The sequence below is a fragment of the Podarcis raffonei genome, chromosome 6, assembly GCF_027172205.1.
Source record: "Podarcis raffonei isolate rPodRaf1 chromosome 6, rPodRaf1.pri, whole genome shotgun sequence".
NCBI classification, from domain to species: Eukaryota; Metazoa; Chordata; class Lepidosauria; order Squamata; family Lacertidae; genus Podarcis; species Podarcis raffonei.
The window spans coordinates 93,725,864-93,741,463 of NC_070607.1; the positions used below are offsets into that span (position 1 = coordinate 93,725,864).

Below are 15,600 nucleotides of genomic sequence, written 5' to 3' on the forward strand. Positions count from 1 at the left end.
AGGTATAGAAACATTTAGTGAAATGCTAAAATTTACATTTTTGTCCCTGGCCCTGCCCATCCTTGGCATGTGGCCCTTGGAAGGTTGCCCAGATGGCAGAGTGGCCTTCAGCCTGAAAAATATTTCCCAACCCTGGCCTAGGACGGAACGACCTTGCTGCAACACATTCAGGAAGGATAAGGGCTGTCCACTGGCTACAAGTCCTGATTTCACAGAAATTGTAGAGTTGGAAGGGACCTCGAGGGTCCTCTATTCCAATCCCTTGCAATGCAGGAATCTCAGCTAAAACATCCATGGCAGATGGCCACCCAACCTCTCCAAGGAAGGAGAGTCCACAACTTCCCGATAATGTTCATTCCACTGTCAAATAGCTCTTACCGTCAGAAAGTTCTTCCTGGCGTTTAATCGGAATCTCCTTTCTTATAACTTGAAGCCATTGTTTTCAGTCCAGAGCAGGAGAAAACAAGCTTGTTCCCTCTTCCATGTAACAGCCCTTGAGATGTTTGAAAATGGCCATCACATATCTCTTCTCAACTTCCTCTTTTCCAGGCTAAACATACCCAGCTCCTTCAACTATTCCTCATCATGCTTGGTTTCCAGACCTTTGATCATCTTGGTTGCCCTCCTCTGCAAACGTGCCAGATTTCTACATGCTGTAGCTCTGGGATCAGAGGAACCAGGCTTCTGAAGACCAGCTGATGGAGAACGACAGCAGAAGGCCCTTTCCCTCATGGCCTGCTTGTGGACTTTCTGTGGGCAACTGGTTGTTCACTGCAGGAAGCAGGGTGCTGAACTAGACGGGCACCTATGGGTCGGACCCAGCACAACCTACATTTTATGTTTGGTGCCTGCATAACAAACTCTTTGCAAACCTGTGCACTCTACCTTAGGTCTCAAGACGGAAGAACGATAAGTCCCTTAAAGCAAATGGCTCCCCTGTACAGGGGTGTCTTACCCATAGAGGCTAGTGGCCCTCGCCCGCCTCTGCCAAGCCATGCCGAAGCAGCACCACACCCGGAGCCTCCGTCTGCCATGGCCACCGCGGCACGAAACGTCCAGCTGAGCTGGGAGGCGCTGCGTCCAGCCTCCGCCTCTTCACCGCCAGAGGAGTCGCCCTCCAGCTGCTGCCCGCCTCCTCCAGCCCCACCTCCCTAAAAAACTCTGGGAAATGGGGGGCAGCGGAGGGAGCTTTGCACCACAGTGCCGGAAAAGCTTAAGATGGCCCTGCCCCCATAAATGAATCCTGGGGACTGTGGTTTAGAATTCCCATCACCTGTAACGAACTACAGTTCCCAGGATTCGGGGGGGGGGGGAGTCATGTGCTTAAAATATATAGTGTGTGGCTTTGACCATAGCATATACAGTGGTACCTCGGGTTACAGACGGTTCAGGTTACAGACTCCGCCAACCCAGAAATAGTGCTTCAGATTAAGAACTTTGCTTCAGGATGAGAACAGAAATCGTGCTCTGGCGGCGTGGCGGCAGCAGGAGGCCCCATTAGCTAAAGTGGTGCTTCAGGTTGAGAACAGTTTCAGGTGAAGAACGGATCTCCGGAACGAATTAAGTTCTTAACCCGAGGTACCACTGTAATCTGCTTTGCACAGGCAAATCTGGATGAATGGTCAGTAAATAGGTTGCCTAGAGGATCCCTTGGTTTTCCAGGGACTTTGCAGCCACTAGCACCACACCTGTTCTGAGCTGGTCCTGCCTTGACCTTGGGACACATCAGGTCAAACCCACAGCAGAGACCTGTCTGATGAGACACGCCAGCCAGGGGAGCAGCAGCTGGTGAGTTGGCAAGGGGAATGGGGACAGGGAAATTGTTGCATCTCCTGAAGGTCACCCATGCTAACACCCCCACCTCCTTCCTTGTCAACATCCTCTCCCCTTGCTGGGCATATCTGCGGTGACTGTTCTGTTTAGCTGGCTAGAACAACCTGTCAAAGCTGATGAGGTTATTCTCCTTCTGTGGCCTGTAGTGTACATTGCATGCTGATAAGATCATTAGCCACGGCCGGGATTCGTTATATTGGATTTCTTATTATGCTGAATTGGAGTCATCTTTTTATTTATTTTTTAATCCCGCTCCCCTGGAATAAGCCTGATTAATTTTTCATGGGCCTTTACACTACTGTCTCTCCAGTTATACGGTCAAATTAAAGAGGAGCGGGTCGTGAAACCTGGTGAATTTAAATGGAGTAACGGGAGCGCTTAACACTTTTGTCCCAAACAATAAATTAAAAAGACAAAGCTGACTCCATCTGCTCCAAAACAGGGGGAAAACTACGTAAAGGTCAATGGCTAGCACTATGTCATCAAAGAGGGTGGCAGCCATACAGAAGGTTGGGACGCATTTCGGAACACTTTAGAGCTGTCTAACTAACTCCAGTGCAGCTGAGCTCAGCTTGAGGGCTTCTCACAGTCTTCTGGTTGGCCACTGTGAAAACGGGATGCTGGATTAATTGGACTTTCTGGGGAGAACACTTATGCTGATATTGCTAAACATGTGAGTGTCAGAAATCATTGCCTATCTCCCAGTCGACCCCAATCTGCCTTCTCCCCATCCCTAACAGAGGACTAGATCTGCTGTGTAGCGTTCAAAATTCGTTAGATGCCAGGAGCATTTTGCCCCTGAAGTCTCCACCGCCTGGAGGTTCATGCATGGGGACCATCGGATCCTGACCATTTTCACACGCTAACGGCGCATCCTGTAGAATTCTATCTGCAATACTTTATCTGCACAATCAGAACAAATTTCAGGAACCCAAAAGTGGTATTGAAAAATATGGCTTTGGAGTCGCTTGGCCCCCAAATGGCAACTAGACATTCCGTTTTGGCGACTGTAACCCTGGTTTCAGGCGCCACTTGGCACCTAGATAATATATATCTGAGTTTCTAGCATGCTTTGTGTCCACCCTGCAGCTTATCCACCCCTCTACCAGCAGTCTTATCCTCAGCCAGAAGTGACCCCATGTGACGTGGGTAAAATACCTGAGGGGACGTAAGCGGGGGGGGGGAGGATGTTTGACACCCTGGACCACACGCTCCTTTTGCTGTAAAAACGGGACCCCCTTCTATGTGCTTGGGGTTTGAAGATATGAAACAGCCGCCCTCTGACCATTTTTATGGGTTGAAGAAGCCATAATACGTAACACTGAAGTCTATTTCTGCTTTATGGCTTTTCATAGAGGCCTTCTGCAATATTCTTGCACGCTGGGAGTCATTGTATTGTATTTTCATCACACGCGCTCCCTTCCATATGCTCGCTACAAATGGTGCATTCAATAATCCACAAGTGGAGACATAATAGATCACTGGAACACTCAGCAGTGACTCTGTTGCCTGAGTAAGTACAGTGGTACCTTTGGTTGAGAATGGGATCCGTTCCGGAGGCCCGTTCGCAACCTGAAAAGAATGCAACCCGCGGCTGCACATGCGTGGGTTGCGATTCGCTGCTTCTGCGCATGATTCATTTTGCGCGTCTGCGCATGCAGCGGAACCTGAAAGTTCCGGGTTGCTGTGGGATGCAACCTGAAAATGCTCAACCTGAAGCAAACGTAACATGAGGTATGACTGTAATCCAGGGCCTTCTTTGGATAGCCCAATTTTTTGCTCTCAGGGTTACTTTAGTAAAGCAGTCCATTGTATGCCTTAAATCTTCAGGCATTCCAGGCCTGGCCAAACTTGGCCCTCCAGCTGTTTTGGGACTACAACTCCCATCATCCCTAGCTAACAGGACCAGTGGTCAGGGATGATGGGAACTGTAGTCCCAAAACAGCTGTAGGGCCACGTGTGGCCATGCCTGCCCCAATATAACCAAACTTCCACAGCTCTAACTGCACTTGTGCATCCCTCACAGTGTCTCTTCCTTCCTTCATCAAGGAAGAGCTGTAGCTCAGGGTAGAGCGATGGCACTGCATGCAGAAGGCTAGAACATGAGACTCTTAATTTCAGGGTCATGGGTTTGAGCCCCGCCTTGGGCAAAAATTTCCTATTGCAGGGGGTTGGACTAGATCAGTGTTCCCCAACCTTGGGCCTCCAGCTGTTTTTGGACTACAGTTCCCCTCATCCTTGACCACTGGTCTTGCTAGTGAGGGATGATGGGAGTTGTAGTCCAAAAACAGCTGGAGGCCCAAGGTTGGGGAACACTGGACTAGATGACCCATGTGGTCCCTTTCAACCCTACGAGAGCTACTGCTGGCCAGTGAAGACAGTATGGATTAAGATGGTCTGTTTCAGTGCAAGGCAGTTTCCTGTGTTCTTCTGCGTATTTCCTATGTTCCTCTGACTTCCCTGCTGTCAAGGCACAGTCTCTCAGCTCCTCAGGAGGTGGCTAGTTCCCTGTCTGTCTGACTGCTGTTGTCAAGCGCTGTGTACATTGGATGGCACCCGCCTTATCCCTAACCGACTAGCTAATAGCAACCATTAATCAGGAGGGGTGGTGGTGGAGGAAACAAAGGATCGAGAGAGGGAGGAATAAAACAGGCAACTCTAGAAAGACGTTGGCATATGGCTACAAATATATAATAGCTGATCCCTCCCTTATGGAGGCTTGAGGCTAAATGACAGGTGAGCTTCCTTCCGATCTCAGAGTATGTTTTATTTTATTTTAATTCTGAAAGTGGCTGAGAAGCAGCTTAAGAAAAGACAGTCTGTAATTTAAAACACACACCCCATAGCAATAAAGCCAAGGGCATTATTAATAATAATAATAATAATTTAAAAAAACTAAAAGATTAATCAATTCAACCCTCTGGATGCCTACATCTGGAAGCTCTAACGAATTCGATTGGGTTGCTCTCCGAGGTAAGCGTGCATAGGATTACTTGGGAGTAAGCCATTGATCTGGGTAGATATGCATAGTATTGCACTGCAAAAGGCGTGGGGTAATAAATAAATAAAACTAGGTACGGCTGGGAAAACCAGCCCAACCAGAGGCAGGGCAGGGCGAGGCGGATCGGGGCGTGTGCGCAGCGGGAGCACGTGCGCTCCCAAGCGCGGGGCGACGGCGGAGGCCTCCCCGAGAGCGCCCTTGCGCGGCAGCCGGCCAAGCCGAGAGCCCTTCGGGGCGGTGGCCGCCGGGGAAAAGCCAGCGGCGGGATGGGAGGGATCGCGCAGGGAGAGCTGCTGTTCGCCCGAGCCAGCCAGCACCCGGCCGGATGGTGCCCACGCTGGCCTGGCGGCCGAGAGGTGGCCCGCGAGCCTTGACCTCGCCTACTGCCAACGCGCCCTCGCCAGCCGCGCTACGAAGCACCTCCCGGTGGGGCACGCCGTGCGGCTCCCGGCTCCTTTCCCTGGCAGGTTGCAGGCCCGATCCCGGCGGCTCCCGCCTCCCGCGGCTCCTCCTCCTTTCGCAACCTCGCGGAGAGCTTCTCCTCCCTGCCCGAGCCGGGGTCGTGCCTGCTGGGCCCAGCCCAGGCGCCGGCGAAGGGCTCTCGGCGCGCTGGAGACGCGCGCAGCGGCGCTCCAAGGCGCGCCGCCACCAGCAGCACCACGCCTCGCCTGCTTGCCGGGCTTTGTCCGGGACTTGCAGGCAGCCGCTGCGTCCGCGGCCCTTCCCCGCCCAGCTCGGGGTGGGAGGACCGGCGGCGGGGGCGAAGGCGAAATGATCGCCTTGTTGTTGGACTCTGCCGTGCGCCTCGCTGCGCAACGAGGCAAGGGCTGGCACGGGCGGCGGCGAGGATGACCTTGCAGGGATGTCGGCGAGGGGCGTGTTTGAGCATCGTCTCCCTCCGATCCGGCAGCAGCAGCGTCGTCGGGTGACTTGAGAGTAGGAGAGAGAGAGAGACAGAAAGAGACAAAAGCGGGAAGGGAGGAGGGAAAGAGGAGGAGGCGGATTTGCAGTGATAGGCGGTGCGCAAGGCGAGCGCTGGCCACTTTGCCGAAGTGTCTTGAACGTGGAGAGGAGGAGAGCGCCGGGCTCCGTCCACACGAGCGGCAGCGGCAGCAACGCGGGCTCCTGCCCTGCCCCGCCCAGCCCGGAGCTCTTTGCGCGAGACCGCCGATCGTCTGAATCCCGCCGCCCATCCCCGCGCCTCGGGCCGCATGCGCTTGATGTTCGCGGAATTCCGCTCCAAAGGCAACCCCTTGCCGGACACGGGAGGGGGCCATGAACGAGCTCTGGCGATGAACTGCGGCGAGACCAAGGAGATGGAAGGTAAGGAAGCGGCGCAAGGGTAGCCGTCACGGGGCGCGCGCCTGGGCAGCTTTGGGTACCTGGCGACCCTCGCCTGTGGCTCTCAGGTGAGCGGGGTGGCTCTTTGTTCTGAGTCCGGCTCGAGGGCTTGGCTGATGCCCTCCGGGGCTCTTCTAATCATCGCATCATGGTGGGACTCCGGAGGGCGTTTGTTCGACCTCCGGGTTAAGTTAGGCGCGCACGGTGTGTGGATGAGGAACAAGAGCTTAAGAGACAGAAAGGGAGGTGAAGGGCTGGGGGTCGCCAGCTATTCTTCCGTCTTGCGGGTGAGGATGAAGGATGAGCATGCCTGAGGCTCTGATGCGCGTAGGTGGTTGGGCCGAAGAGGGGGTGTGGGGCTCGGAAGGTGCCCCGATGCTTGCGAGTAGCATCATGTGCCCGTGTAGGGAGGCAATGGTTGCACGGACTCTCCCCAGCGCTGGGTTTGTGAAAAGATGTCTGACCTGGTAGCCGTCCCCTGATGTCTAGGTAGGTTACTGTGGCGTCCTCCCATGCGTGCACGGGGAGCACTCTGCACAGGCTCAGTGTCCCCCTTGACTTCCGATTCCAATGTCAGAGGTGAAAATGAGGCTCTGTGACTTGGCTGCTTTTGTGGTGGTGGGTTCTGTCCTGGGTATCTTTAAAGTGAACAAAATGAGAAACTGGCATCCCTGGGCACATTTGCACAGGAGTCGGCTTCCTTGAGCTGCTCCTGTCTTGACCAGTATGGGATGGGAAGTGTCTGAGACTGCCAACTGACAGCAGATTTAAGGAGAGAGGTTGCTGCTGGGAATGCTTGTATCTCAGGCACAAGGAACACTGTTGCAGGGGCTGTTTTAATTTCTTCTTTTAAAAAAAGAGGTTGCGGGTGTTAAGCCTGCTAAGCCCCAGTCTCTGGCCTGGGTACCCTCAGATGTTGTGTAGAGGTTATTCAGTGTGGGAGTGACTGCCATTCTGCACATGGTCAGGGGCACCCTTTGCTCTGCAGGTGCTTTTTACATTCCAAATTGCTGAAAACCATTCCCAGCCTTTAGAGAGGCTTCGCTTCTAATTAGACCTTCTGTGGAGTGCTGTGAGTTTTCCAAAGCAGAGTATATTCTACCTGTCCAATGTGAGAGCTGTAAAGTGCGATAAGAGAGAGAAAGAATAGCCTTGCATCCAGTTAGAACAGCTGTGCTGGATGAGACCGATAGGATTTGAAGTCCAAAATATCTGGAAGCCTCCTGGTTGTTGGAAGCACAGGGCAACTAAATAATGTTGCAGCTCGTATGCCAGCCATGTTTACGAGGGAGTAACTCCCACTGCTTGCAACAGTACTCACTCACAAGTACGAGCACTGAGCATTGACAGACATTTCCTAAACAAGGAGGCTCCCTTTATACGGAGCGTTGTTCCATCCATCTCGGTTATTTGTCTCCATTGATCAGAAGCTGCAGTCCAGGATTTCAGACGGGAGTTTCTCGCAGCCCTAACTGGAAATGTCATTGGGAACTGAACCTGGGACATTTGGGTGTGATTCTACCACTGAGCTATGGTTCTTTCAATAAGCCCCACTGAATTCAGCACACATACATGTTTAGGGACAGATACCCTTCCTAAACAGAATCACCCTGGGAGCAAGCCTTGAGGATGCACAGATGTGTGTAAACAGCATTTCCATGCAATCTTCCAGACTGAATAATTCAGAGTAAATGTGGACGCGCGGTTCGGAGACGGTTCGGAGGGGTGAGAAGGCGGTAGAGGAGTAATCTCAAGATCCCTGCCGTGTTATCCCTCGACATCCTTTGATGACCTTGTCAAGCTCTGAGTGGCGAAAGAGTGATCTCCATCAAGGTTCTCCCCAACCACTTTTAAAAGGAGCAAAATGGGTTTCCGGTCAGTGTTTTGCAACTGCGAGGAAGGAGCCTGGGGTGGTAGTTATTCCGCAGCGATGCACGACAACGGCGTACTGCCGTCACATTTATACAGTGTTTTAAAATGTACAAAGCAGTCCATGTTTGTTCTGGGCTAGCCCAGCACACTACGCAGAACAGGTAGCTGCTATATGTGGGGCAAGAGTTTGGGCCCTCCAAACTAATTGGAGAAAGTCCTCTGGGGTGAGAGTGGGGGGGAACCTGTGGCCATCCAGATGTTGGGCAGAGGTCAGGGATGATGGGACTGTACCCCAATATTTTCGACACCTTGTGGGACGGATCCAAAGACATACCAGAAATCTAGGCTTCTGTAGTTAAAGTGGATTTAAAGCACTCTTGTTGCCCTAACAGAGCAAATTAACTTTAAAAAAGGACTTTTGGTGGATAGGAAGTTAGCAGGAAAACACAATGCAAAGTGTGTGTGGGGGGGATGAATGAACAATTAAGAGGAAGATGTAGATAGATAGATAGATGATATAGATAGATAGATAGATAGATGATTGATAGATAGATAGATAGATAGATAGATAGATAGATAGACAGACAGACAGACAGATAGATAGATAGAGCAAGCAAGCAAGCAAGCCAGCCAGCCCCCTGCAAGTGAATGGGAATGAATGCTCACTGTCGTATAAACACCCCATAGGCAGATATGAATGAATGAGTAAAGCCCACATAAGATTTGGGAAAGCAAGTAAATGGGTTTCCTGGAGGAGGCCATACAAAATCTGAAAGACTGCATGGGCCCCATAATATCCTTTCTGGACCCTGGACCCTTGGATGTCATTTTGGGGGGTGGGACCAATGAGCCACCCCCATTTTCACTTTCTCGCCTTCTGCACAAGCAAATGGAGCAGAAGTTCCTCCTTTTTTCTCCATTCACTCTGATGGAACTGGAAAAAGAGGTCCCAGGAGAAGACATAATTGCTGCCCGCCACCACTTTTGCCCTGGGAGACAGTGTATCATAGTGGTTAGAGCCGAGTTTCAGACTAGGACCAGGGCAATCTGGGGTTGGCCCCCTATATCTGAGACATGAAACTGAATTGAGTGATTTGTCCTAGTCACCCACCCACCCCGCAGGGTTGTTGTGAGGCTGGATTGGTGGATGGGGAACATACATGCTGCTTCTATACGGGGTTGGACTAGATGACCCTTGGGATCCCTTACAAGTCTATGATTCTTGGAGGAAGGACAGGATACCAACGTAGCACTTGAGTAAGTTCCATTGAGCAACATCCTCGGGAATAGACAGGCAGAGGCTGGTTGTTGTTTGTGAGTGCTTGGCTAGGTTGAGATTTGAACCCGGGATTTCTTGGGCCCCTCTGGACCGATGTCTTTTTGTGGATGTATCCTCCCAACATATCATTGACATAATAATGGTGGATTAAAGGTAAAGGACCCCTGACAGTTAAGTCCAGTCGCAGACGACTCTGGGGTTGCGGCACTCATCTTGCTTTACTGGCCGAGGGAGCCGACATTTGTCCACAGACAGTTTTTCTGGGTTATGTGGCCAGCATGACTAAGCCACTTCTGGCACAATGGAACACCGAAACCAGAGCAGCGCACAGAAATGCCATTTACCTTCCCGCCGGAGTGGTACCTATTTATCTACTTGCACTTTGACGTGCTTTCAAACTGCTAGATTGGCAGGAGCAGGGACTGAGCAACTGGAGCTCACCCTGTCGCGGGGATTCGAACCGTCAACCTTCTGATCAGCACGCCCAAGAGGCTCAGTCGTTTAGACCACAGCGCCATTTAGTGGCGCATTAGCTGTGGATTTATACTTGACCACCCGCATGCCCTTCTGCTTTATTAGGTATGCAACACTTCTTACCGCATAATTGCTGGAAACAAAGCCGTATGTCTACCCTGAAACTTTTGCAGGTGCAGAGGGCATTGAAAGCAGGTTCACTTATAACAGCCCAGATAGCATCACAAGTGGAAATCATCAGGAACGCAGAAGGAAAGTGATCTCTGCAGGGACCCTTTATTCCCTTACAGCTCAAGCCATGCAGCCATCATGTTTGAGGCTGCTCTCCTGTACAAAGCATGTAGCTCTTAGGTCATTCTATCCCGGAGTGCTTCACGTGCAATATCTCAACTGTCATAGAATTGTAGAGCTGGAAGGGACCCTGGGGATCATCTAGTCCAACCCCTTGCAATGCAGGAATATGCAGCTGCCCCATACGAGGATCGAACCTGCAACCTTGGGGTTGTCAGCACCACGCTCTGACCAACTGTGCTATCCAGGCATCAGCCCTCACGACAGTCTTGCAAGGAAGAGATAGTTCCGTTGACAAAGCATGAGGCTCTTAATCTCAGGGTCGCGGGTTTGAGCCCTACGTTGGGCAAAAGATTTCTGCATTGCAGAGGGTTGGACTAGATGACCGTGAGGGAACCCATTCCAACTCTACGATTCTAAAACATATTGCTGGTGGTTCATGTAAGGCAGGAATGGCGATGGCCCTAGGTAGCTTGAGACAAGTGGGGCACCTGTGCAAGGGGATCCTGCTGTAACAAACGAAAGCAACACATCCGCATCAACACCAAACCAATATAAATTCCCTTTCCCCAAATCAAGTCACTAGTCCATTTGATCTGTGAGCCACTTTGGTTTGCTTCTGGGCCGGATGTGTTGGCAGCCGCCCCAGTTGTTTAAACAGTGGTGTGCCCTACTTACAACACTAAAGAGGGGGACGATGGCCCCAGTTTGTTACAGGTGCTGGGAATTGTAGTTCTCAAATCCTGGGAATTATAGTTCACCACACACAGAGCTCTAATTCCCAGCACCCCTAACAAACTACAGCTCCCAGGATTCTTTGGGGGAGCCGTCTGCTTTATCTGGACGGTGTGCGTGCAGCCATAGTCTAGCGATCTAACCATTGTGACACGCTGTCTCTCTAGCGTGGAAGGGGGGCTGGGTAAGCAGGTCGGGGAAGTAACAGCCCCTGCCATCAAACAATTGCAGCTGTTTTGCTCCAAGTGCTGAAAGCTCTGGCTATTTCTCTCTGTGGTTCATGCTGCTTCCCAGCTGAGCAGGTGCCGATGTCCTTGCATCACATCCTTGCTGTGGTTTGAGCTTAGCAGCCCATCCTAGCCTTAAAGGCTGAGGCAGGACAGCCAGCCCCATGACTCAACTCAGTATTATTCCCATTTTACAGATAAGGAACCAAGACTGTGAGAAAGTGACTCACCCATGCCTCCTAGTGAGATTGCATCTCGCCAGAGATTGGTGAACTCCAAGATGCTGCTGTAAGATTTGGACCTGGCTGCTAGCCCAGCTGGCTTTAGAAAAGGCAAGGATTATGTCAAATTCATTGCAACTAAAAATGTTATGAGCAAGTTCAGGCCTGATAGAAGCTGCATTATCTTTTCTGGCAGCTTCTACTCCCAGATATGTGGGAGCCAGTTCTGATTACTTGCTGAAATGCACTTTGCACATGCTCGTATTTTCTTTTTATTACTCGCATATTCCATAGCCAAACCCCAGAACAGTAAGTTCTTGGGCTGAGCATTGGCTCAGGTGCAGCCCCAGCAAAAAAAAAAAGCCCATTGATAAAACGTCCCCATCGTGTTTTACAATGTAACAGTAATTTGAGTGTCTTACCCCTCAAAAAAGGAACGGAAAAAAGCTTGTCATAATATTTACGCAGAGGAGACTGATGCCGGGAGCTGGCGAAGCAAGATGTCGCGGTTGCAAAGTTGTTTCTTTCAGACGGGAAGGTGAAGAAAGGGGTCAAGTTGTCCTTTCTGATCACACCTCTGGGCTCAGTGGGCAAACACAGCCCAATTGTTCTCTTTGCAAAAAAGAGAGAGAGACCTCAGCCAGGAAGAAGGCGATCTCAACAGGGGCGTATAAGAATAGTCTGAGCACCTGGAGGTTCTTTCCACTGTGTTAAGTGGTCTTAAATGCCGGCTTGGGGTGGCCTGCCTCATTTCCAGTTGCTTTGAATGGCCGCTGGAGAGCATTTATTCCTCTCCTCCCCCACCCAGATCCTCAACACATTAATATAAAGGACTTGTCACCTGCAAAAGAAGCCTAACAAATTCATCGTGTGGTTTCCATCTCCTCCAAACCCTCCTCCCTGGTCCTTCTCTGCTGTGTATGCAAATTCTTTGGGAGATATTCCAAACCACACAGATCAATCAAGTTCGTAGTGTTAGTTTATTGAATGATTTAAAAAACAGGGGAGGGCCTTTGGATTACGGGGTGCAAAAGCCTTCCTTATCGAGTGAACTCACGGGAGTAAGCTGCTTCTCTCTCATCCCTCTCTTGCTTGGTATTATTATCATCATCATCATCATCATCATCATTATTATTAATCATAGAATCATAGAATCATGGAGTTGGAAGAGACCACAAGGGCCATCGAGTCCAACCCCCTGCCAAGCAGGAAACACCATCAGAGCACTCCTGACATATGGTTGTCAAGCCTCTGCTTAAAGACCTCCAAAGAAGGAGACTCCACCACACTCCTTGGCAGCAAATTCCACTGTCGAACAGCTCTTACTGTCAGGAAGTTCTTCCTAATGTTTAGGTGGAATCTTCTTTCTTGTAGTTTGGATCCATTGCTCCGTGTCCGCTTCTCTGGAGCAGCAGAAAACAACCTTTCTCCCTCCTCTATGTGACATCCTTTTATATATTTGAACATGGCTATCATATCACCCCTTAACCTCCTCTTCTCCAGGCTAAACATGCCCAGCTCCCATAGCCGTTCCTCATAAGGCATCGTTTCCAGGCCTTTGACCATTTTGGTTGCCCTCCTCTGGACACGTTCCAGTTTGTCAGTGTCCTTCTTGAACTGTGGTGCCCAGAACTGGACACAGCACTCCAGGTGAGGTCTGACCAGAGCAGAATACAGTGGCACTATTACTTCCCTTGATCTAGATGCTATACTCCTATTGATGCAGCCCAGAATTGCATTGGCTATCTGCCTCCCAAACTCTGTCCTTCCACTTTCTTTGATTCTCTCTGGGTGCTGTTATCAATCTGTTTTCCGTTCCTTCTAAGAACTTCTAAGAACACAAGAAGAACTCTTCTGGATCAGCATTCTGTTCTCACAGTGACCAAACACAGGCTCCAGAAAGCAGGATTCGAACACAGGAACCGCATTCTCCCTTCCTGTGGTTTCCAGCCACTGGCATTCAGAAGCATTACTGCCTCTGACCCAGTGGAGAAAGAGCATCATCAGCATCTTCATTTTATCTGTATTCCGCTTTTCCATAGTTAAACCTATGCTCAAGGCGGCTTGCAACATGGCAAGATTTACATAATTACCAACGTAACAAAAGTCATAAGCAATAAATAAAATGCATCAAAAGGTACATAACCAAATGGAAAACGTTTTCCATATACAGTAGACGTTCGGGTTGCGAACATGATCCATGCGGGATGCACGCGCAGGTTGCAATTCGGTGCTACTGCGCATGCGGAAAGCAAGATTTAGCGCTTCTGTGCATGCGCGACCATTGAAACCAGGAAGTAACCTGTTCCGGTACTTCTGGGTTTCAGCAGTCCGTAGCCCGAAAAAACGTGACCTGAAGCGTCTGTAATCCAAGGTATGACTGTAAATCATAAAATCTAAAAATACAACATTAATATCAATAACAATTTAAAATGACGTAGATAAATAAATAGATAAAAATAAAAACAGAGCCCTCTCTGTCAAGCAGCAGTAGTCCTTTATGGAGCCTGTTGGGCCCTGCCCCAAACCAGGTGGAGAGAAGCAGGGCATGGCCCTTTGTCTCCCAGCAGGTCAGTCCTGGGGTATCACCATCTTAGCTAGCAGCTATTGATAGGCCTTCTCCTCCATGAATTTGTCCAACTCTCTTTTAAAGCCATCCAAGTTGATGGCCCTCACTGCTTCCAGTGGAAGTGAGTTCCATAGTTAAACTCTGCACTGCATGAAAAAGTACTTTCTTTTATCTGGCCCTTCACATCTCTCTCTGTGACCCTCCAGACTCTCCACAGGCCGCGCCCCCATCCTTGAGCATTTCTGATTGGCTGGAATGCATCCTTGAACTGTGATATTAGTGCCTCTTGCTCACCTGGAAGGAGGGTGGAGAGATGTATTGGTTGTGGGGGGGAGACCTGTAAAATCCTGTGAATTTTTGCATAGGTGTTGTACAAAGGTAAAAAAAAAAGGTATATCCCTTGCTCTGCCCCTTTTTTGCACCTGGCCCTGCCCAACACTGCAGTGCGGCCCCCGGAAGGGAATATGGCCCAGAAAAGTTCCCCATCCCTACTTCACAACTGGCCTGAGCTGCAGAAAGGAAAAGCTTTTATCGCTGCATCTGAAGCTGTCTTTCTGCAGGAGGAAAGAGACACTTGTTAAATTTGCCAATTAAGAATCCACAGGATGCAGCAAGTTCAAAGGATCACAAGTTGTGTGAGTAAATGGATTTTCCGTAAAGGCACTCAAGGCTGAGTTTGTTTGCTCCTAAAATTTTGTGCCACCTTTGGGGGCACAGCCCACCTTAGGCGACTCGTGTTGCCGTGAAAACAAAAAACACAATGGTCTCAAATAAGCAAAGCTAACCAAGGCCTTAAGGTCCGTATAGTTCAAGCTATGGTTTTCCCAGTAGTGATGTATGGAAGTGAGAGCTGGACCATAAAGAAGGTTGATTGCCGAAGAATGGATGCTTTTGAATTCTGATGCTGGAGGGGACTCTTGAGAGTCCCACGGACTGCAAGAAGATCAAACCTCTCCATTCTGAAGGAAATCAGCCCTGAGTGCTCACTGGAAGGACAGATCCTGAAGCTGAGGCTCCAATATTTTGGCCACCTCATGAGACGAGAAGACTCCCTGGAAAAGACCCTGATGTTGGGAAAGATGGAGGGCACAAGGAGAAGGGGACGACAGAGGAAGAGATGGTTGGACAGTGTTCTCGAAGCTACCAGCATGAGTTTGACTAAAGTGTGGGAGGCAGTGGAAGACAGGAGTGCCTGGCGTGCTCTGGTCCAGGGGGTCACAAAGAGTCGGACACGACTAAACGACTAAACAACAACAACGACAACATACCAAGGCCTTAACAAGGATTAAAAAGCCCTGTTTTTTTCAGTCTGCATGTGGTGGTGACTTTCTCTGTGTGTGCCTGAAGAATGGCAAGTACGGTGACTGCTCCATCATTCTTCTTAGATCCTGGCATTCCACCTGGAAGGGGGAAGATCGGCACTGACACAGGAAAAAGGCTCTGTCTTCCTTGGAGAAATAAACGACAGTGACTCAAAGTTAATTTTTAAAAAGGATCGTAGTCAGCATCTAAAACTAGGAATTGTTCTGTGGTCTGCTGCCATCGCTTTCATCAATATTCACGTGGTCCAGTGCAGAGTTGGGAGAGAATTTTGGAGGCACTGCCCTAGCTGGCTAGTTTTCTGTGTGTCGGGGATATTTATATATGTGTGTATTGCATTCATTTCCCTGGACAGTCTGAAGTGAAGATCCGTCAGTGAGGACTAGTCCTAAGAGCCAAGCTTAATAATAATAATAATAAATAATAATAATAAATAA

General features: G+C 50.0%; 1 protein-coding gene across 2 annotated transcripts in view; it reads left to right on the forward strand.

The window, feature by feature from the left end:
* The first annotated feature begins 5,547 nt into the window (after positions 1-5,547).
* The window catches only part of SAMD10 (sterile alpha motif domain containing 10), a 54,381-nt gene continuing 44,328 nt past the window's right edge, over positions 5,548-15,600 (forward strand). The window contains exon 1 of one of the 2 annotated variants that reach the window (XR_008331254.1): positions 5,548-6,157. Coding sequence is in view for 1 of the 2 variants with exons in the window: in XM_053394563.1 (XP_053250538.1) it covers positions 6,046-6,157 (112 nt within the window). In the remaining variant the exon portion in view is untranslated. The remainder of the gene's footprint in view (positions 6,158-15,600) is intronic. The other variant, XM_053394563.1, reaches the window with a different exon arrangement.